General features: G+C 34.9%; 1 protein-coding gene across 2 annotated transcripts in view; it reads right to left on the bottom strand.

Moving 5' to 3' along the window:
- The window catches only part of LOC150092628 (YTH domain-containing family protein 2-like), a 145,467-nt gene that overhangs the window by 37,499 nt on the left and 85,520 nt on the right, over positions 1-22,448 (bottom strand). For both annotated transcript variants that reach the window (XM_090414630.1, XM_090414631.1), the window contains exon 3: positions 9,061-10,533. In XM_090414630.1, coding sequence (XP_090270756.1) covers positions 9,061-10,533 — 1,473 coding nt within the window. The remainder of the gene's footprint in view (positions 1-9,060; positions 10,534-22,448) is intronic.

The following is a 22,448-nucleotide window of genomic DNA, read 5'->3' as shown; positions in this document are numbered from 1 at the left end:
ACTGGTCACCTTAACCCGGCGTTAGTAAGGTGGGAAAGTGTAACAACAGCGGTAAGGTGGGATCCCACACTAAACTTGCTTGCACACAACAGCCTGTTGTCCATGGCGTCGAGTAGCTGGTTATGGGAAGGGAAGCTATACTGAGGCATGACTCACTGCCACGCACAGTTAAAAAGTTAGTCAATTTAAAATCTTTGGTATCTGTGACACCCCATCTTACTAATGCCAGGTTGAAATATGAATTCTGCATTGCTTCAACCTTGGTATCACCACTGGGTCCGACTCCCACTGAAGAGACCTCAATAAAGGTCGAAACCGGTATGGGTAGTGACCTTTCCCATAATGCATAGAGGTGTACATGTCCGCAAGGAGATGTGCTTTGCATTATGGGATACTAAGGAAAGTGATGAGAACTTAGTCCACCTTTGCCATGAGTTGCCCCAGTCCTGAAGATACTTCAGGCACAAACTTTATTTGCTTGCACTTGGATAAAGGATTAAACTAAATATATAATTTATAGTCTAACCAAATGAAAAAACTTCCAACATCCATATAGCAATGTTCACCATACATAGCATTTGGACAGCCTAATTCTTATTTCTGTGTGAATTTCCCTTGAGGTCAGAATGTTTTTCATGCTAATAAAGGTTGATCTAGCAATTTCTATCCTTAATATTTCCTTATCACACTTTCCATTTGCTGTAATTAATTGTGGCTATGTTCATGCAGAACATTCTAAGAACGGAGGAAATTTTTGAATCATTACAGAAAGTGCTTAAATGAGGCAGTATCTGAATGTATCCTTAGTGTTCAAAGAATAAATAGGCTAGGAGTAAAAGGGATGTGCAACCTTATTAAGCAAGAGATCCACAAGATGATGTGGAAAAATTATCATGAGAATAAGAGTGAGAGGAGTTATAAAGTGCAGACCAGAAAAGCTAAATCGGAGTATGTAAAGAAATTGGCTATGCAGTCTAAAGGCAATCCAAAAGAATTTTATCGTTATGCTGCAAGTAAAAGAATGAACGTGGAAGAATAGCTTATAGAATGCAGATAGTACTCTAGTGTCAGAAACTAATGAGATTGTTCAGTTGATGAGTGTTCACTTTGCTAAGATATATCAACCAGGTGTATGTAACATGGTGCATAGTGCCACTGCTACATTGGATGAAGAGATAGAGGTGCATGAAAATGAGGTTGAAGAGCTGTTGCATAACCTGGTGATATTTCATCTGTCCCTATTTGTCAATGGGGATAGATGAAATATCAGCATGTCTGGCTAGGCCTTTGATGGAAAGAATGTATGATAGTTTCATTGAACATGGGTGGCACAAAAACTGATGTGTCTAACTACTGACCTATCAGTATCTCTAGTGTGCTAGTGAAGATTTTAGAGAAGTTGATAAGAACTCGCATACAGAAAATGGTAGACAAACATTATACTCTGTAAGGAACAGCATGGGTTTACTAAAGGAAGGTCATGTTTTAGCAATTTGCTCATATTTTATAACAATGTTACAGCTAAGTTAGATAAAGAGGAATGGATACACTATGATAATGTAAAATCTCTCGCGGACAAATTTAACTTTGCTAAATTTTCACAATTGATTTTCTAGTTTTTTTCTCAACATTTAGAAATTTTGAAAATACAATGTACTAAATAGAATCTTGTTATTATGCTGTAAAAGTGCATACATGTCAACTTATGTAAAGCTGTAAGTATGGATTATGCCACATTAGTGATGACGAAATAGCAACCAAAGGTCGCAAAGTCAAGCAATGTTAACGAGGGCAGCAATGACGTCATTACGCTAAAAGCTACTAGTTACCTACTAATGGGTTACAGCACGGGGAGGTGAAGATTAGACATTATCCTACCGTGACCAAACAAAGCAAGGCAACCAGTTTCAGAATCTCTGAGCACCAAGCCTACATCCAATAGCTGCTCATAATTAGCAGATGATGCCTTGTACACCCATCAAAGGATCCACTGGAAAAAAATGCCATCTTATATCAGAGTAAATACAAGTATAAAAAGCCATTCTTTGAATCTGCCTCTACTCTAATAAATTGTCTTAACTTCATCAAAATATTAATGCATTAAACTGCCTCCATCTGAGAAATACCCATTCTCAGACAATTAGCAAACAGCAAAAGAGGAAATTCAGTAGCAATAATTTAAGACTTCAACCTTCCTTTGTTTCTCTACTTCTGTCTTAATCACGTACTATTTGCATGCACATATCTGTACCAGCATACTCTCCTCTGATGATGTTAATTCCCTTAAATATTTTAATAATCAATAATTAACTATTTAGTTCAGTAGAATGGCTGCCAGAATGAATATATTTAGACAGGGTTGAAATGAACAGCTTGGTTGCCCATGTAGTTGTAGTAGAAAAGGCAAAGGGAAACCATCAACTATTATCCTGTGAGAACCCAAATCTTTGCTATTTTTCAAATATATTGAAGCACCACCAGCCTCAATATATCAAGGGTGTGGAGGTGACACATCAAGATGGCACCTCCATGCACAAAAGGAAAAGTACTGATCCATTTCTCAATTCCACACCAAATCTGTCAAGAAACAATTTAATCTCTCTTAGGGAAATACCCCACCAAAGAGGGCCAGGTCATTCTGTGACCAAGGTGAATATCATTTACTTCTCTGGTTTGCAGTAATTAACTATGCCAGAGTAGCTATGATGACTGATAGCAACATGGCAAAATGTTTTGGGTGTCAATTTTATCAGAGACAAAATTATTACCATAGGGATCAATGTAAAACCATTTCGATCACATTTTTTCATGTTTAAGCTCTTACAGCTAAAACTGATGAGGGCACATGGACATCTAACAATGAACCAAATAGAGCCTTTAGAAGAATATACCAATATAAGGACACTAATGCTCTGAGTAGACCTAAATGCCAAGGTTTGACAGAAATGGAGGAATGTATGGGAGATATGGACTTGGTGTTAGAAATCAGAGGCAAAAAGCTTACAAATTTTGGCATTGAGAATGAATTACCATGAACAATGGCAAAATCTGTTAATGCCAACACCTGAGGTCCCCTGGAGACTGATTTAGAAATCAAACTGTAAATGATTAGAAACAGGTGATTTGATTAGAAACAAAATTTGAAAAATATTAGAAACAAATCTGAGTTTTAAACTATGGTATAAAACTCAGATTTGTGCTGGAGCAGACTATGGAACAGGCTAATTGCCAACTGCTGATTAATTTAAAAACCCAAAAGCACAAACCTGCAAACAGATGTGATCTCACAGAATCCCTGATTATAAGAAGATTAGCAAGAAAGATTCCATAAGGTCTTAATAGCATGCAGAAATAGCTACAACAGATGAATTATGAAACCAGGCCAAGATGATGCTGATTGAAACAGCAAATAAGTATATCACAAAAGCAAATGGAAAGAAAATGAAATGAAAAAAAGTCTTTCAAGAGAAGCACTTGATCTGATCAACCTTAGGAAGGAAAGTAAATCGGAGGGGATGATCAATGATAACGATAGAAATTATTACAACGAAATCAGTAAAGCAATAGAGAAATCTTGGACACCACCTCCTAAATGGAGGGGGAAAAAAAAACATGTTATCAGATTGGTTCAGTCATGAGAGTTGTTATGAATCACAGTACTGTCCAATTATACTTATTCAAGTTCTCAAAAACCATGGAGAACATAATAGCCAATTTTTTCACTACTTAAAGGCTCTACTCATTAATCACCTACAATAGGGATTCCACCATTCATATCCACAGCTAATAATCTATCCTTCACTATCTACTTTGGATACAAGCCATGGAAAGGTTTGAAGAAACTCGCAAGCTTTGCTCATGACATCTGTAGGTTATACGACCTGGACTCGCTGCTCAACAAACTACCATTGTCTTGCCTTTTACATTCCTAATTAGTTCACCAGCTTCCTCTCTGGCCACTTAGTATGTCATGCTAGATGATGTCCCAAAGTAACTTTTTTTTTTTTGCTTGGCTATCAAGTAAATTAGAAGGCAAGAAGAAACATTTTAGAACATTTTTTCACTTGGTTATACATAAAATTAAAAATTGCCAAGAAATTATATTTACCAAAGTGTATACAAACTTTGTTAGTTTACTTGGGTAAAGTGATTAAACAAGAATATAATTTCTTGGCAATTTTTAATTTAAGAAATGAAGTGTCTTCAATAGCTAGGATATTTGTATATAGAGGCTACTGGTTTCACATCAATTGCCTTGGTATCCCATAATGCAAAGCACACTTCCATTCCAATATGTATATTGCTATGCATTGTGGAAATGCCAGCCATTACCTGACCAATTTATTTTAATAAGATTAAAACAATATAATTTGTCTATTATAATTTATTTGATGACCATGAAAAAAAAAAATCTACAAACTGATCCAAACTCCTTTAAAAATATGGCAATATATTATTTTGCTATGTGTATATCAAAAAAATTTCTACATTCGTGTAACCTCACTCTTTTCCTTGTTCTTCTAGCTCCCACTCATGAAACCTCAATAAAAGTCTAAACTGATCAGGGTAGTGACTTTTCCTATAACGTATAGGATGTCTTGCATTATGGAATACAAAGGCAACTGATGTGACCAACAGCATCCACATACAAGTAGCCTTGATCATGAAAATGCTTTACGTGTAAACTTTGTTTGCTTATGTTTGGATATAGGATTAAAACAGCAATATAGGTTAAGTCAGAGGATTTCATCTCAAAGTTCCCTACCAATGCAGGAGTACCTCTATACTCTCACCCATTCCTTTTCTCCTACATGAATCACCTGCTCTCACTGACTTCAAATCCTATTCATAACTTTTGCTGTAACAATACACTCCATTCCTTTTCGTATGAATCTTATGACCATTAGAAGCTTCAAGATCTTCCATAACCAACCAATGGCTGAAACTCTGATTTAGCTATTTTCCTCAGCAGGGCAAAGATAACCTTATGAACTTCGGTGCTAAAATCACAGAACCCATCTCTTTTATTTATCATAATACCCAGATCTACATACAATATTAGATTTCTCTTCTTCCTGATTTTCAACCTTAGCCTTCACTGGAACAACCACATATCAGCCATAGCTTCTGCAGCCTCGAAAGAACCAGGTGTAATTTTCCACTCAAGGTTTTGCTTATTGCATGTACACCACTAACTGTATAAATCCTAAATCCATCCAACCAAAGAATACACCCAAAATCTTTCTAAAATTGCTTGATGCTATCGAGAAGAGAGCAATCTAATTAAGATACTGTTTCATTCTTATGTAAGTACTTTCATGACAATGTTCTGTTGAACTGGCAACTATCATTACTTCAAAGACTATAATAACAAGAGCAACTGCCAGTCAACATCCATTCACTGTCCAGCTCCAAACTTACTGAACAGCTTCTCTTCCTCTTCTTTTATCCTGCCTACCTCTGTTTTTTGGAACCACCTTCCTCACCATCTTTCACAAAGACTACAACCCTCAGCCATTCATGCAAATGATTCTTTTTCTTTCTTATCCACTTATACATTCATGGCACTCTGTGCTATAGGTCTTGCAACCTTTTGAGTGAGATTTATATATATGATACTTGTTTTACATTCACTAACACAAATGCAGGTTAGGTAAGATGGGCAGATTATACGATTAGCTGTATATTCAACTATGAGGTAGTAAAATATCCTGATTCAATATCTGACTCGCTACAGCAACTCATAAGGATAACAGAAACAGTTTGCGATAATGGATAATTTGCCACAGTAAATTTACTTTAGCATAACAATTTGCCTATGAAGCTGTGTTGAGTTTATTACAACAGTATTTACTAAAGCAAGAATCAACTGGAATATAAGGTATTTGGAACAAATGTTATCTGCAATCATAGATCACATTCCAGATTGTTAATTCCTGCATGGTTTTTTGTTGGTGTATATTAACAAGAGCTCATGATATGCAGCATTATGCTATTGCAAGAGAAAGGAATAAGGTATTTCAGAGTTCAATCAACATTTTCCAGATATGCTTTCAAAAGTCTCAGTTAATCCCCCCCCCCCCAACAAGAAGCTTTGGTTGAATAGCTTAACTTCGTGTGTAAAACACAGCAAAACTGTAAAATAGAGCATTTAGAAGAGGGGGTCGCCAAAGTTATTTGCCCGTCGACCCCTTAAAGAGTTTCTTGACTTTTTATAGACACCCTATATTTTACTATTACGTAATTATAATAGGACAAGCAAAAAAAAGACGCTTATGTGAGTTTTTAGATTGTTTATTTTATAGTTACAGTGTTTATTGTATGTATAATATAGTATATATTATTATATTACTACTACTATCACTAGTAATATCACTGGTATTACTAGTGATAGTAGTAGTAAATCACTGGTATTACTACCAGTGCTGCTCAACTCTTCAACATAGAAAAGTTTAGTTCGTGAATGAATAACGATTGAATGATAATATGGTGATGAATTTTAGAACATTAATGCTCACTTATATGTCGATGCGCAAAAATGAGACTGGGATCGAACACTTGTATCAGTAAATAAGAACCACGCACATGTTGGAATCTCGCTCCCACTGCGCCGGCCGGCAGGAACCACCAACATCTGTTTATTGGTAAATACGTCATTTTGGCCTACTTGATTGGCCTCAGTAACTATTTTCATGACCTTACTCCATCTTACAGGTCCTATTCATGGACCTGTAAGATGGAGGTACTGATCCCACGATTCACTCTTAATTACGTTGTCATTACCTCCATGTCTTTTGTCATGGAGGTAATCCAAGTTAACCGAATTAAATATTACCCATTTAATGATGTCTTATATTTTTCTGTCGACCCCAGGGGATCAATAATGACCCCTTTGGCGACCACTGATTTAGAATGTATCTTTGTAATGCAATATGCAAGAAAAAAGCGAGTGCAAGCTCTGATATCACAATACTACAACATTTGTATGCCAGGACTTACTTTTGATCAACCCCACATTTAAAAAAGAGCAATTGAAAGAATGAAACATGGTAAATAAACCATGTATTCTAGTTTGTGAGACTTCTAAAAAACAGCAAAAACCTCTATCATTAACAAACTTAACTTTGAAAGCAGAGCCTGAAAGTAACTTTTAAGGAGAATTAACAGAATAGAATATCTAGAATGGTGTGATTCAATTTCTACTGACTTACTGGTACACTTTTAATGATACCAGAATTAGTTTCATAAGATTTGTACTTGTGTGGGACCACACATTGCAACTATAGTGAACTTGATAAGGAACAGATGCTCATCACTCAACTTCAAAAAACACCAGGATGCTCCTGAACCAACTGCATGATGATTAATATGCATTAGAATAGGCCAAAATCTACAGTTTGAAAATGTCATCTATAAAAGCAATAGAAATGGTTATATGTGATATTTTTATGGAATGTTTTCTTCCACAGTGATTCTATACCATTATTTATAAACTTTTAACATTCATCATGAAATTATAAGAGGAGAAATTGCTTCCCCCCCCCCGATCATTATGTACCATCCTTGTCCATGCCTTGAAATTTGCAGGGGGGAAAGGGAAGCAGGTTTAAAAAAAAAAAAAAATCATATTCTTAGCCTAAGAAAGTCAACTTAGAAGCATTACATCTGGCTGTACTAAGATTACTATCAAACATGAGTTACTTAACAGATATAAATTTGGAAATGAAATGTTACAGTTCTTAAAGGAGTATTTACTAAAAAATAAAATAAAATAAAAAATAAATAAAAAAAAAAATGCAACTCGACAATCTTGTAATGGTTGCTTACAATTCTCAGAATACACGAAACAAAAGACATGAAAACCAAAGTGGTCAGATATTTGCAATTTATTAAATCATATTTAGTCCCCACTGAAAGCACCACCTATTCAAACTCACTAACTTTCTTCGATGGTAGGCAGGAACTGGTGATATTAGGCTTGTAAGCTGTAAGTGACCATTAGCAGAGCAAAATAAAGATGTTGAATGCTAAATAAAAATATTATGTACAGAATAAATGTAAGTAATGATCCCTAGGATGAACATATCAAATGAAATGCCACCTGCAATGAAAAGTGGATCTGCTTCAACAATTCGATTACAGAAAATAAATGGATCAAACAAATGGAGTACTTTCAGTTCTGATGAGCTCAGTTAAAGAACAAGATATAGCACTTGTATTAATTCATAGGGTGCACAGGACTATATACCTTTTTTTTTTCTTTTTTTTTTTTTTTTTTAAATAATGAACAGTTGGCTACACAACTGTTTTTAGCCAAATATTATATATTTGCAATTTCCAACAGATTCTGACAGGGACTTTTCAGCAGTTTGTCACTACAGTGTTTGCTATAATAAGAATAGATTGTATGATGCATTTGGTGAAAATACTTGCATTTTTTATAACAGCAACCAGAGTGAATGCTACCCAGCAGAGGTCAATCAAAAGTGAGTGGGTCCACACATACACAGAGATTAGTTATCAAGAGGTATGACAATGAAATAGATAATGAGTACAGTTTATGCCAATGTGATCCATCTTGTGTTGCAAATATTATTTTCTATCACATTAACAACAAAAAGTTATCTAATTAGTTTAATATGAAGTAAAGTAAATAATGCAACAGTATAAGAATTTTATTTTTATTTTTTTGCAATCTTTCACCATAATGGAAATATCTCTTTCACATCTGCATTATATTGGTTTAGATATATTTCTGTTACATAAAAAAGTGGATTCTGTGTCATACTTTATTTCACTGATTAGACTTATCAAAGCATTATGATGGCATTATCAATCACCTAGGCATTTAGCTTAAAAAGTAAACAGGAAAACCTAAGTGCATATTACAAGAGATGTTATGCCTTATAAATTTCTAAAGGTGAAATTGGTTTCCTTTAAACACAAAACTTTATAGTGAATCAATAATTTAGATAAATATTATATGCATGCTTTTCTTTTACTTCTAAAACCAATGCTATCATAGAATTTGTCAACGTAAACAAAAGTGGAAAAGCTTACTTGAGTTTTACGATGCTCATCTTCTTCTTGACGTTTCTCATAATGAAGAAAGTCATCAAAAATAGATGTCACATGTTGAAAATTATGAATTACTTTCAGTACTTCTTTTCCCTTTTCTAAAAGAACTTCTTGCGTGTCACGTGAATTAGTGACAGGTTTATTCTCATTGTTCTCCAATCGAATATGTCGTAAATGGGAATTGGGAACATCTTTAACATAAATCCATTTAACCTTGAATTGTCCTTTCCACTTATCCTGTGTCCACACACCTGATAATGTATCATAGTCTACAGGCGACACCATCTGCGCCATTCCACAGAAGTGTCCAGAGCCATTTACACTAAAAAACAGGTAAACAGGACCTTTACCTTCCTGTTGACGATATGCAACATCTAATCGCTTATTACCATGTTCTGTTGAGCACCAAATGGAATACTTAATAGAACGATGAATATCATCCTCTGAGTAAGATTTAATGATGAAAAATCGTGCTCCCTTAGGATTCAGATCAAATTCTTTTGGATTGTAACTATTTTCCATTCGAAGCTTTTCTAACACAGGATGAGAAGGAAAACCATCAGTTCCAGCAGACAGCTGATTAGACGACACATGAGGTTGCTGTGGCTGATTTGATAGTGCATTATAAGAAGGCCCAGAAGGTCCATTAGCCCTACTTCCTCGAGGTGCACCCCAAGCAGCAGACCTGGATTGTGGAGGAGGTGGCGGCGGCCCCATTTTACCTCCACCAGGACCACCAGTACTATTGCCATTCTTATTTTCCCAGGTACCAATATCCATTCCAGGAGAATTATGCTTTCCATGAAGCATTGGAGCTGGTGGAAATGACTTTTTCAATTTTGGTTGCGGTTTGGCTGGCTGACTTGCAATAGTAGCCCAGGTTAATTTTTTTGCACCAACTGGCTGTCCAGAAGCAGAAAGGGACACTGAATCTGAAGTGGCAAATTTTTTTCCTAACTGATGGTCACTTATCAAACTAGTTGAACCAGGTGTAACTACTGGCTTAGTATATCCATCTTTGTTAAAATGAGAGTCATTCTTGTGATCAGTCAAAGCAAGATTTCCCATTGCCTGTTCTACATGTTTTAATGCACCTCTATCTGCTCCCTGATCATAAGAACTACGATAATAGTCATCATGATAACCTGTATGGCCTGCAGGTTTATGTGTATTAACAGCAGAATTCCCCCAAGTTGAATAATCTCCACTGGTCCCAGCAAAAAAGTTGAAGCCTTGATTATAACCACTAAAGCTATTTTGTCCAAACATGCCATCCATATAATGCGAGTCACCACCTCCCATCTGTCCACCAAGGAATGTCATCGGATCACTACCATTACTCCAGGCTCCATCACCCAATCCTTGGTTCAAATATGGAAATGACATAGAGGCATAGTAACTTGCTGGTAAATAGGGTTCATTTATACTTGATGTGGACATTGGAGTGTTGTATGTCTGAAATAAAAAAATAAATCTTAGTACACTAAAGCAAACCTTTCTTATATAATTGATAACTGAAGCATATAAATTTTAAAAATTTATCCCTAAAAATTAGTAAAACATTATTCAACTAATCATCAATATAATTAAAAACTTAAAATGTGTATCATAAAGTGATACCTATAAATAAAACCAGTGCATTTTTAATGCTAGAATGTTGAGATCTGTGTCAAATTTAAAGTCACCACAGGGTACTTCAAACAAAACCACAGAATCAGAAATTACAAAAATGATAAAAGTCTTAGTTATACCAAGCCAATGACTTCAGGCATAACTTCATCTGCACAAGCAGCTTTTCCAGAAAACATCACCTGTATTTAGTAAAAATGAGTAACATTGTTAAGAATAAATAAAGCAATATCAGTTCTCAAATTGTAATTTATCATTATAAGAATAATTACATAAATAAGATAACTGAAAATTGGGGTTTAATTGGTTAGCCAACTAGTTTTGTCACATTAACTGGTGGCTTCTTTTGGGTTAGATGAATATACATATAACAGCTTAAAACAAACGAGCTTAGATTACGAATCAATACATAATTGAAAAATCAGATTTTATATGTACATTAAAGCTGTTATATGTATATTCATCTAACCCAGAAGAAGCCACCAGCTAACATGGCGATACTAGTCAGTTACTAGTTGTATCAAATTTCTGACCAATTAAAACCCAAATTTCAGTTATCTTATTTAAGTATTTAGTGGTTGAAAAAAAACACTGCTCATAATAATTATGTAAACTTTTATGTAAAAAAAAAAAAAGCTAAATCACTGGTAATTTTCGAATTACCAAACTAATAGTTCAACATAATCTGAATTTCAGTTCATTCAATAAACAGGTAGATAATTTCTCTGACTTCTGAAGAAACAAGTAACTTTGTACTCAGACTGTGGAGCCCTTTATATATAAGTACTAATAAGTAATTACAGCAACTCTTTAAAATGTATCTTAAGTACTGCTATACCATGGCAACTCATGCTGAATGTTGTAAACTTTCAGCAGTTTTACCAATGTGCTTGATTCTTTGCATTCACATCAAAATATTAGATATACAGTGAGTTACATAATATCCAAGACCATACCAACCTACTATTTAAAAAAGGAAAGATTCCACATAAGTTATTTGCAATTTCAGCTATGGTTTCCATAAATTAAGGACAAAGAGAAACATAACAGCACCAGAAGCGGATCAAGCAGGTATTAGACCCGATGGCCACATGGTGTCCCAAGCTCGAAGGGGCCTTGTTATTTTGTTGTAATTTTTATATTTTTTAAATATTTTGTGCTTGATATTATAAAGAAAAATTTATTGCAATGTTTTGAAATAAAAGTATTAATCACAAAAAATTACACCACATAATGTGTGTTTAATTTTTGGTTATAGTGAAGTCCTAGTTCCCTTTGTAGCATATACATATCTAAACATTTTTAGGGGCCTCCAGCCAGCTTAATCCACAAATGAACTGTATGATGAATTTTTATGCAATTTATTGAAAAGTAGCATGATATGAGATGTAAAAGAAACACCCACAAAAATCGTAAATGCACTTTAATTCTTTAACAAATGAGTACATAAAGACTGGAAATGAGACTGTCAAAGTGCCTCGATAAGGAATGTGGTAACCCTACACAGAATACAGTCCATAATGATGCTTCACGCTGTCTATAATTGTATTCAGGTGCTAAGTTAGTATAATCATTGTTCCTGCAAAGTTCTCCTAAGTCCCTCGAGGTTTGGGAGAGGAGGGTTGAGACCAGTAACATGCCTACCTAGAACATCCCAGACATATGCTCAATAGGATTAAAGTAAGCAGACCTGGTTAGCCAGGCCATAGATACTGATGATAATGCTCATCCTCTGCCTGAGGATGAGCATTATCATTTTGTAGGATAAATGTTTCTCCTATTGTACCTGCATATATATAGGTCCAGGACCTTGTCTCTATAAATTGCAGCATTTCTGGTTCCACTAGGAAATACATACAGGGTGGTCAGTCTCTGCCCAATGAGATGCCTACCCAAACCACCACACTACCTCTGCCATTAAGTGCCCCTTTCACAGATATTAGAGTGATGATAACATATTTCTGGTTCTCTCCGGATTAGAACAAACACAACGTAGAGCAAATCGAGACAGGTAATGTGGAGCATGCAGACTACAGGCCACCTTTATAAAGCCTTCTGCACACAATGGAAGCAGATAACTAATGTTCCTGTAACTGATGCAAGGTAAGATCATAACTATTTCAGCATAGCACTCCTGTTTCAGTGAGCAGATAATTGAAGATATCGGTCACCCACTGCAGTTGTAGCCCATGGCCTTCCTCAACTATATCTTCAGGATGCTGCTTCTGACTGTTGGAAATGGTTGCACAGTCTATGAACCACAGAACAAACTGACATGCAACCACATGGCTATCTCTACCTGACTTTGGCCAGGCAAAGGTAGCCTCCACTCTTACGATGGCTCACAATCTGAATTCTCAGTTAAATGATATCCTGCATGTCAAAGAATTTTGCTATCAAAATGTCTATTCTCACTTCAGACAAAAATAGAAAACTACTCTAGAATGCCAACTTTTATTACCATGGCCCATTTGCACTTACCTCTGACAGTGCAACTCACATTTGTATATGATAACCAGACTCAGCAACACTTTTTACATAATGTACCTAACTTTCATGCACCCCCCCCCCGCTGAGTCATCGCGATTTTTCTCTTTGTTCCGTAATTTATGGGAACCAGTGTATTATCCAAACACTGAATCCTGTTCCTAATATCAAGGCTTAACCCAAAATCTATGCTTCACTACAAATCAACCTTATCCATCTATTTTTGTATATAAATCTTAAGTAGGTTCTCCAGTACTTAATCCCTGCTTTATCTCACTGACTAGTCTATAATTAACTGCATCTGTCCTAGCATCACTCTTGTACATTACAAGAGTGAATTAACCAAAGGGATGGAGTCTATACCAAATTCTCTTGCATATTCCTATAATGTGTTGATATTGTCATCTGATCCCATAACTGTATTTACATCAAACTCTTGCAACATCTTTAATAATCATTGGCTAAGCTACTATTTTTCCCATATGAGACATATGCTATAGCAAAATGATCTCCCAATAATTCTGCAATTTCTACTATATGTTCACTAAGGTTATTTTCCATTAATCATTTCCCTTTTACTTGCCACACAGCAAACAAACTTTCTAGAATTTCCTTTCCCCTGTTTCTCCATTTTTTCAATGTCAATTTTGCCTTTCTTATTATAATTGTTATTTTCCTGACCTGTCAATTAATGCGATGGATTTGCTCAATGCACTTCTGAAATTCCCTCCATAACATTATTTCTATGTAACTCTTGCTTTATAATTTTTTTTTCTTATCTCGTTTCCAAGCACTTCAATCTTTTAAACACTTGGAATACAGTCTATTTCCAATGCATTGGCAGTAGACTGTATTCCAAGAAGTCTCATGTCTAGTTTGGCAATAATCCTTCAGCAACTGAATAAAGACTGCCTCCTTCCTAATGCCATCTCTTCTCAGTTAAAATCAGTAATTTCTTATATAGTGCCCATTAAAATACGCTACCTAACTGAAAGTCCAGATCTATAACAGCCTAAATGCATTTTGTTCTGTTTGCCTATTTCATACTACTGCCCATGATCCTGATTTATATCCTAAATGGATTTAATTCCTCTGTCATTAGCAACACTGCCTATCTCCCTATTCTTTCTCTCTGTCCTGCACAAATATCCTCACAGTTAACTAGATCTCACTAATGCCAATAATTTTTTGAGAGAAAAGGTTAGCAACCTTTTCTCTCCCAACTGGTGTTTGATGCCAAGATAGCAGGAAAAAGATTCAGAGGAAAGATCTAAATGGATTGATTCAGTCAGAAGTGCCTTAGAAGAATGAAACGTTAGATTTGACAATATTGAAGTGTACTGAAGTAATAGAATAATTTGGAGGAAAATTGTTGATAGGAGGTTATTAATAATGTAGTCTTAAGTAGTGGTGTCATAGTAGCCTGAACACCCCTTGAGGGTACATCAGGAAATTGATGAGTATGATATAAACTTTATAAAGCTTGCACTAAAAATATTGGATATTCTTGTATTTTCATCATACTCAATCTTTATATTTTGTCAAAAGCTTTCTCATAACCTATAAAGGCAAAATATGTCTCCAAGTTAAATGTATTGTTTTCAATAACTTGTTTTAAGACATATCATTCATGTCTAAAACCATCTTGTTCTTCTGAGAATAAGTTCTTTGCAATATACTGATGTCTTATAAAATTTTATTACATATTTTGTAACACATTTAATAAGCTTATTCCTCTAAATTTCAGTCATCTCTATCTCCTTTCTTAAATAAAGATATAAACCTTGGCTTTTAACCAATCTAATCTTCACATTTCTGCTAAGTTATTTATTAATAAAAATGTTCTCCACCATACTTTCAAATTCTTGTATTAGTACTTACCATCTAATTCAATTCAGCTTGCCAGAAATTATATTCTTGTTTTAATCCTTTATCCAAGTATAAATAAACAATGTCTGTGTGAAGTATCTTCACACAGACATTGTTTATTTGTTCACACAGACATTAGTCTATTTGTATAAAAAGGCTAATGACTTCATATCAATTCCTTTAGTATCCCACATTTCAAAGCACACATCCTTTCAGATATAATCTAATACATATCTTGGTGAGCTTTCTTTACTATTTTCTTTTTTTCAGCCATTTTCTATCCACTGCTGGACGAAGGCCTCCTCCAGTTCTTTCCACCTTTTTCTATTCTTGGCAATGGTTGACCACTTTCCCTCAACAAAATTCGACAATTCATCACCCCACCTTCTTTTAGGACGTCCTCGGCCTCAGATTTATCTAAATTTCTTTTGGATTTGCACATTTCTTCCATTTCCTCCTTTATGAAGGAATGATCTATATGCTAATAGTTTTTGCTGCATTTTCTGTATTTTGTCCCAAATTTTTATTTATTTATTTTTTTTTTTCAATATTTTATTTTTGTATCCAAATCTTCAAGCAGCTGCCCTTATCAATTGTATATATTCTATATATTCATTAATTTTGGCTTCTTTTAGGTAAACTATTGTGATTGACATACTATTCAAATAGAAAAACAATCTACTTTGTAGCTTGTTTTTCTATTTCTGCAAAGCAAGAACCACAGGGAAAAGATCTTCCTGCTTTTATTCCAACATCTCACTGATTCTGTGAAAACCACAAGCAGAACTTTTGAGACATGCTGAAAGAATGGGATTTGATAAAGATACAGGGTTCTCTTAATGTGTTAAAATGAATTAATCTTGTTAAGAAATTATATTCTCGGTTTCATCCTTTATCCAAGTGTAAGCAAACAAAGTTTGTGTATGAAATAGCTTCACGAATACTTGTATGTATGACTTCTACATTAATTCAACCTTGGTATTTTTTCTGGATCTAGCTCCAAGTTATAAGACCTCTCAACAAAGGTTGAAACTAGTCTGGGTAGTAACCCTTCCCATAAGGCACTTTGAAAGAAAGAATGCTTTGCATTATGGGATATTAAGACAATTGATGCAAATCATTAGCCTTTATAAACAAGCTTGATTTGGACTGGTCAAAACAGCTCATGCTAAGTGGCCAGCACATTATGTCTGTTAATTGTGTATTTTAATGGCTAGTTTGTCTGCCTCAGGGGATGAAAAACCTAATTTCCAAGAAGAAGAACCCTGCCACCTTCATATGAGACTCGCTAACAACTCAGCTTCAGTTGAAAAGGCCTGATAAAAGTTCTTTGCATCCTAAAAGGGAATCAAACTCAGGTCTTTCCAAACAAAAGGCATCATTGAAGCAAACTGAGTTACAAAGGTTGTTATATACAAGTAGCCTAGCCATGTAGACTTCACATGCAAACTTTGTTTGCTTACATCATCGTCAAATTCTAACATGTACCCTCAAGGGGTGTACAGGATATTATGATAATACTACATGAAGAACTTACATCATTACTAACTTCCTATCAACAATTTTCCTCCAAATCAATCTGTTATCTGTCAAAACTCCAACATTATCAGATCTTATATTTCTGTCTTCTAAGGCAATTTTTACTGTATCAATTCACCTATATCATATCTTGGTCTTCCTCTGGGTCTTTTTTCCTGGCAAAGAACACTTGTTTTGCTAATCTTTCTTCTCCCATTAGTGACCATACTGCCTGAGAATAGCTCTGCTAACAATGTCAAGTTCTTTCCTACTATCCTTGTTTTTAATATGATATTGCCATTGATGTCATCTGTTCATGCCTCTAATCTTTCTCAGAACTCTCATATCTGTGATCTCTAGTCTTTGGTGAAGTGTTTTATTTCTAACCCAGCTTTCAGACCCATAAGTTAAAATTGGTTTGAACACTGTCTTGTATGTAGCTAATTTAGTGTTTTGACTAATTTCTCTGTCCACATGGTTAGCAAGTGGCTATGCACTACGCAACTATATACCAGGGAAAAGTGTCGTTAGTTCGATTCCCGTCATTGATGCGAGGAGCTTAAGGATCTTTCTCAGACATACTCGGTCTTGGGTGTAAACTGCAGGGGTTTTCTCCCCAGTTTATCTGGGATTTTTCTTCCAGCAAGCAGGCAAACTGGCCCCATGAGCACACACATCGACAGACATTGGACACACCAGGAGTCATAGGGCTAGTCACCTTATCCTCGGGACAGTTATGGCTTGAAAGGGCTCCGTAACAGGGCTAATACAAAAAAAGCAAGAAGAAGACTAATTTCTCTCTTATTCCATATAAATTTATTCCGTTGACTTCCTACCAAACTAGCTTTGTTGATTCTGTTGTCTATTTGCATATTTAATTTGTATAAGTAACTGAAATGTTTTATCTTGTTCTATAGGTTCTCCATTCACATACAGTTGATATTTTCAATGTTTCTGTCTATTTTCATGTCTTGTTATTGCTGATTTTCATACCAAATTTATTACAACGTTTATTCCATTTAGTCAAGGAATCTTGCTGACTTGTACTGGATGTATTTAAAAGTATAACATCATTTGCATAAAGTAAAGAACTGAGATTAACATCTCCAATTTTAAAATCAGATTTAATATCACTTTCCTTCATAATGCGATCCATACAGATAATGAATAAAGGGATAACGAACACCCTTGTCTGACACCAGATTTAATATCAAACCATCTTCCTGTATTTCCTTCAATTCTAACCTGACTTACAACTCAAAGATGTAGTATTGCCTGATATAATGCCCCATTGACACCATATAACTGTAGTGTATTGAATAGCTTTTCTCTGGCACCTTGTCATATACCTTTTGCAGGTCTACAAAACTTAAATACAGATCTGTTATATTCCCACAATTTCTCAACTATTTGTCATAAAGTGAAAATCTGATCTGATAGCCTCTATTTGGCTTGAATCCAGCTTGTTCTTCACCAAGCTTCCCTTCTACAATCCTTTTCAACTGTTTCTCAAGTGTACTTGCATAAATCTTACCAGGAACACGCAGTAGGGAAATACTCCTGTAATTCTCACATTGTTTTATTTCCCTTTTTGTATATGGGTTCTATGAGAGTCTATTCCAATCATTTGGAAATCATCCCTCTGTCCATGCCTTCTGAACTATGCAGTGCAGCCACTGCAAGACCTTTATACCTCCATACTAGAGCATGGTCAAATATTATCTACTCCAGCTGCCTTTCCACATTTCAGGATTTTTCTGTTTCAAGTATGGATATGCATTCCTGACTGCATGCCTGGTCAGTGTTTTTTTTACCACTGTGATGTCATCACTGCTTGTTTCATTTAGCAATTTTTCAAAAATAATTGCTGCATACATCAAGTATATCTTTTTCTCCATGGAGGTCACCTTTATCATCTCTAATCCCTTTTACAGCACTCTTTCCTGCATTTCTGAGCTTTTTCAGCAGCTTCCAGAATATTTTGCCACCTTCTTGATATTTATTTTCTATGTTCTTGCCAAAGTTTTCCCATGACTTGTTTAGCTATCTTATATTTGTCTCTGTGTTTTCTAAGAAAACAAGCTGACTTCTTTGCAAGGAACTCTTTATAATGCTTTCTTTTCCTTCGCTGCCTCTAACTTCCAGTGTCTACCATGGAGTTCAATTTTTCTATCCTTGCAGAAAACCTCACCACATGCCTCTCTGGCTGAATCAATGTGTTTTTCAGGACTTGAATCTCCAAGGTTTTACTATTCTCAAACTCTTTCATTTTTTCTTCAATAACGTTTGTGTATTTTAGTTTACATTTCACACCTGAGAGCTGCTCAACTTTAATTTGCTTTAAAAACTTTCTTAGATGTTCTTCTTTTCAATATGATATTCAATTTTATCCTGCTCAAGACTAAATGGTGATCACTTCCAATTTCAAATCCTCTGCACACTCTAGTGTCCTGTACAAGTGAAAAAACATTCCTATCAACAATAACATAGTCAACGAGACTTTTCTTATTCCTTGCCTCTTCTCTCTATGTGAATTTATGCACATTTTTATGTTGGAACATTGTGCTAGTAATAACCAGTCCAGAGCAGAAATCCAACAGACATTTGCCATTATTATTAGCTTCGATCTTTTCTCCAAATTTTCCCAAAATATTTTTGTATGTCAGACAATCATTTCCTCCTCTGCTATTTAGATCCTCTAACAAGGGCCAACTTTTTCTCTTTCACTGTCAGTTGCTTTCTCTAAAGTCTCAAAAAATTCCCCCACTTCTACCTTAGTAAAAGTTTCTGTGGGACTATAGTCACTAAAATAAGTCTCGTTGTACAGTTCCCCATTCTGACATTTGCCCACATCACGTTACTTGATACTGCCTGCCATTCAAGATTAGCCTCGTATTCAATGTTGAGTACTATAGTTCTCCTTTTTCCTGATTGTTATTGCCTGAATATTTTGAATTTATTGCTTAGAAAGATCTCACCAGTATTTGTCTTTTTTGTTTAAGTCACCCTTATTATATCGATCAGCAATGCCTCAGCCAACTCTGTTTCTTTGCTGTTTAGGCTTCTTATGTTGATAGTATCGATCTTGTACTCTGATGATGTTGAGTTGTGGTGCGTTTTAGAATTTGTTCCAGTAGTTGACTTTTTGCTGTTTGCCTTGGTTCTCTGGCGAAAACCACGAGGGGGCCCTTGTTTAACTGGTCATCGCTCCAGCCAGCATGAAATTTTGTCATGTTCCACCATCATTTTACTTGTGGTTTAAGCCAATAAGAATACAATTTGGTTGGCTAAATCCCAAATTGCCAGCCCATCCTCGTTCGTTCAATATCCAGGTAGATACTTAACAGAGTGCACCACAAGGTGAGGATTAGACATTAGGTCAGAAGACCTGGTTGGTACTCAGCGATTTGGAGGTCTCCTCTCAGTTATACAGCTTTGACCCTTAAATGACCCTTAAATGATGGATAAATGATTAAACAATTATATAGCTGCTTTAAGGTTTATAATTATAATTTGCAAGTTTAAATTAAACTTGCAAATTATAATCTTGTTTGTAGAAATCTTGTTAAAAATTAAATTAATTTTTAATCAAGCATATAAACTTTCTACAACCATCTCCTAATGTGCATTTACCAAGAGATAAATGGATTAATAAAAGAATTAAGAGAATACAAACCTGAAAAACAGAAGCTGTTTCAAGAGTCCTCTAAATTTAATTTTAAAGACTAACATATAATAGAAAAAACTTTCAATATTCATTCATTTTTAGATATCGGAGAAACCCTATGACAATGTTCCACATATTAAATGCAATTGAACACAAGGAAGATTGCTGATAGTATATGTTCACATGAAAGACATTGTGTTTTTTTAAACTGCAAGTTTTACAGTAGGCAAAACTACCCTGTTTCCTTTGCTTATGGGATGGTTGAGTTTTTGTTTTTTTTAAACTTATGTAAATGAGTGGTCAAAAGATAAACCTTCATTCCTGGGAAAGTCAACATTCAATACATACTATTTGCGAATCTTGAGTTGATACTTCATCTATTATACAAAACCAGACCTAATGAATAATTTTGTAATCTTTTGAAGAGAGATTATTTGCTGGTTAGATTCTACATAATTTCAATTGAAAATTAAAACCAAATTAGCTGCACAGAAATACTATTAAATCATGGTTTATGGATAATAAATTATCAGAAATTGATACAGCTTCTGCATGACTAACAAAAATTCAGGATATCAAGTCATTTTACATTCTCATCTGAACTTCTTCCAAGCAATTGATAATGTGGGAACTCCACAACACTAATCATTTATTTTATGATTAGTGTTGTGGAGATTTTTTTTCAACTGAAGGCGAGTTGGCTGATCGCATACAGAGGTAGCAGGATTTTTTCTGTCTAATGGAAATGCTGGTTTTTCAGACTCCATACAGGAAAATCAGCCAGAGAACACAAGTAATTAACAGATAAAAATATTTGTGGATGGTAGATGATGGCATAATATGGATGGTGAATTATGTAGTGTGTAGATGATGGGTGTGCGGTGCAGTATCCTATGAGTGCCCTTGAACTCCATGGAGCTGTCATGTAATAATAATAATAACACATTATATCAGAAAGTTGCACTTCTCCCCTCCCCAATCACAAATGTGAACTTATTTTTTTTCTTTTTTTATGGTGACTTCAAGTTAAATCTCATTTAATTAATGTGCACCTTTCAAAGTGCATAAGACAATATAAGCAAACATAAACTCTAAGATGAAAGAGCTTGCACAACAGGAGACAGCAAGTAAAAATTTACTGTCTGACATTAAGTTTACAATGCTGCACAGTTATTTTGTGGCAAGAAAAATATACAAAAGCCATTAGAGCTAACTCATCCTCTAATTTTACAATGAATACACATACACTCAAGCTCTCAAATATGAAGAGCACATCATTTGATCAAATTACCTTGATGTTTAATTTATGATTTCACCTTGTAGCTCAGACTCGGCAAACAATTCTGGTGAAGACCTCCCAGAATACACTCCACAGAAAAAAGAAAAACTAGACAACAGTCTGCCGTTCCTATACAAATTAGTTTTCCTAATGGTTATTAACATTACAATTTTATAAAAAACTGATATATCCAAATTCATTCACGTTGCCAATAATATAAAATCATAATCCAAACAATTAGTAGACCAGTATAGTATTGTCACAGCTGATAACTGCTGTGACATTTTCAGTTCAACAAGTATTCTTTTACTGCATACTTGGGAAATACTAATTTTAAGATATCCAGCTCCACAGTTTAAACTACTCATGATTTAAGTACTTAAGGGTGATCACTAGACTTAACTTTCAGGAATTTTTAGTTCCTACTCTGAATGCACACTTCATACTTCATCATCATAATCCTCTGCAATTTCATCAGAAAGTCAGTCAGTAATCTAAATTATCCAACTGTTAAATAACCAAGCCCACAGTTAAATGATCCTCCAACTGGTTAGAGTATCAAAAACTCATTCAACATTATGTAATGGTGCATTCAGTTAACTATAACCTTATTTAACTGACCAGCAAAGTGAGTTCCTAAAGTGAGAAGATAATAAGAGATTACTTAGGTAATCTCTCGATTATCAAGCTTAGATAAGCTAAACAAAGGCTCTGAGGGGTGGGGATACAATTCTCAATGGCTGAAATGGCCACCATAAGTTCGTGGTGAGAGGGGGGGGGTTAGAGATTGTGATGTCACTGATATAGGAGAATGAGATAGTCCTATTAAAACAAAAAAAACAAAAAAAAAAAAGTCTCAAAACAGAGCTTTTTCAATGAAAAAAAAAGGAGTATTTCACACAATAGCTAGAGCTATTTAAA

This window comes from Typopeltis vanoorti, chromosome 25 (assembly GCF_054136105.1).
Source record: "Typopeltis vanoorti isolate ZY-2024b chromosome 25, IOZ_Tvanoo_1.0, whole genome shotgun sequence".
In the NCBI taxonomy this organism is placed as follows: domain Eukaryota; kingdom Metazoa; phylum Arthropoda; class Arachnida; order Uropygi; family Thelyphonidae; genus Typopeltis; species Typopeltis vanoorti.
The sequence above is the reverse complement of the archived record's forward strand: the minus strand, read 5'-3'. Positions and strand labels throughout refer to the sequence as shown.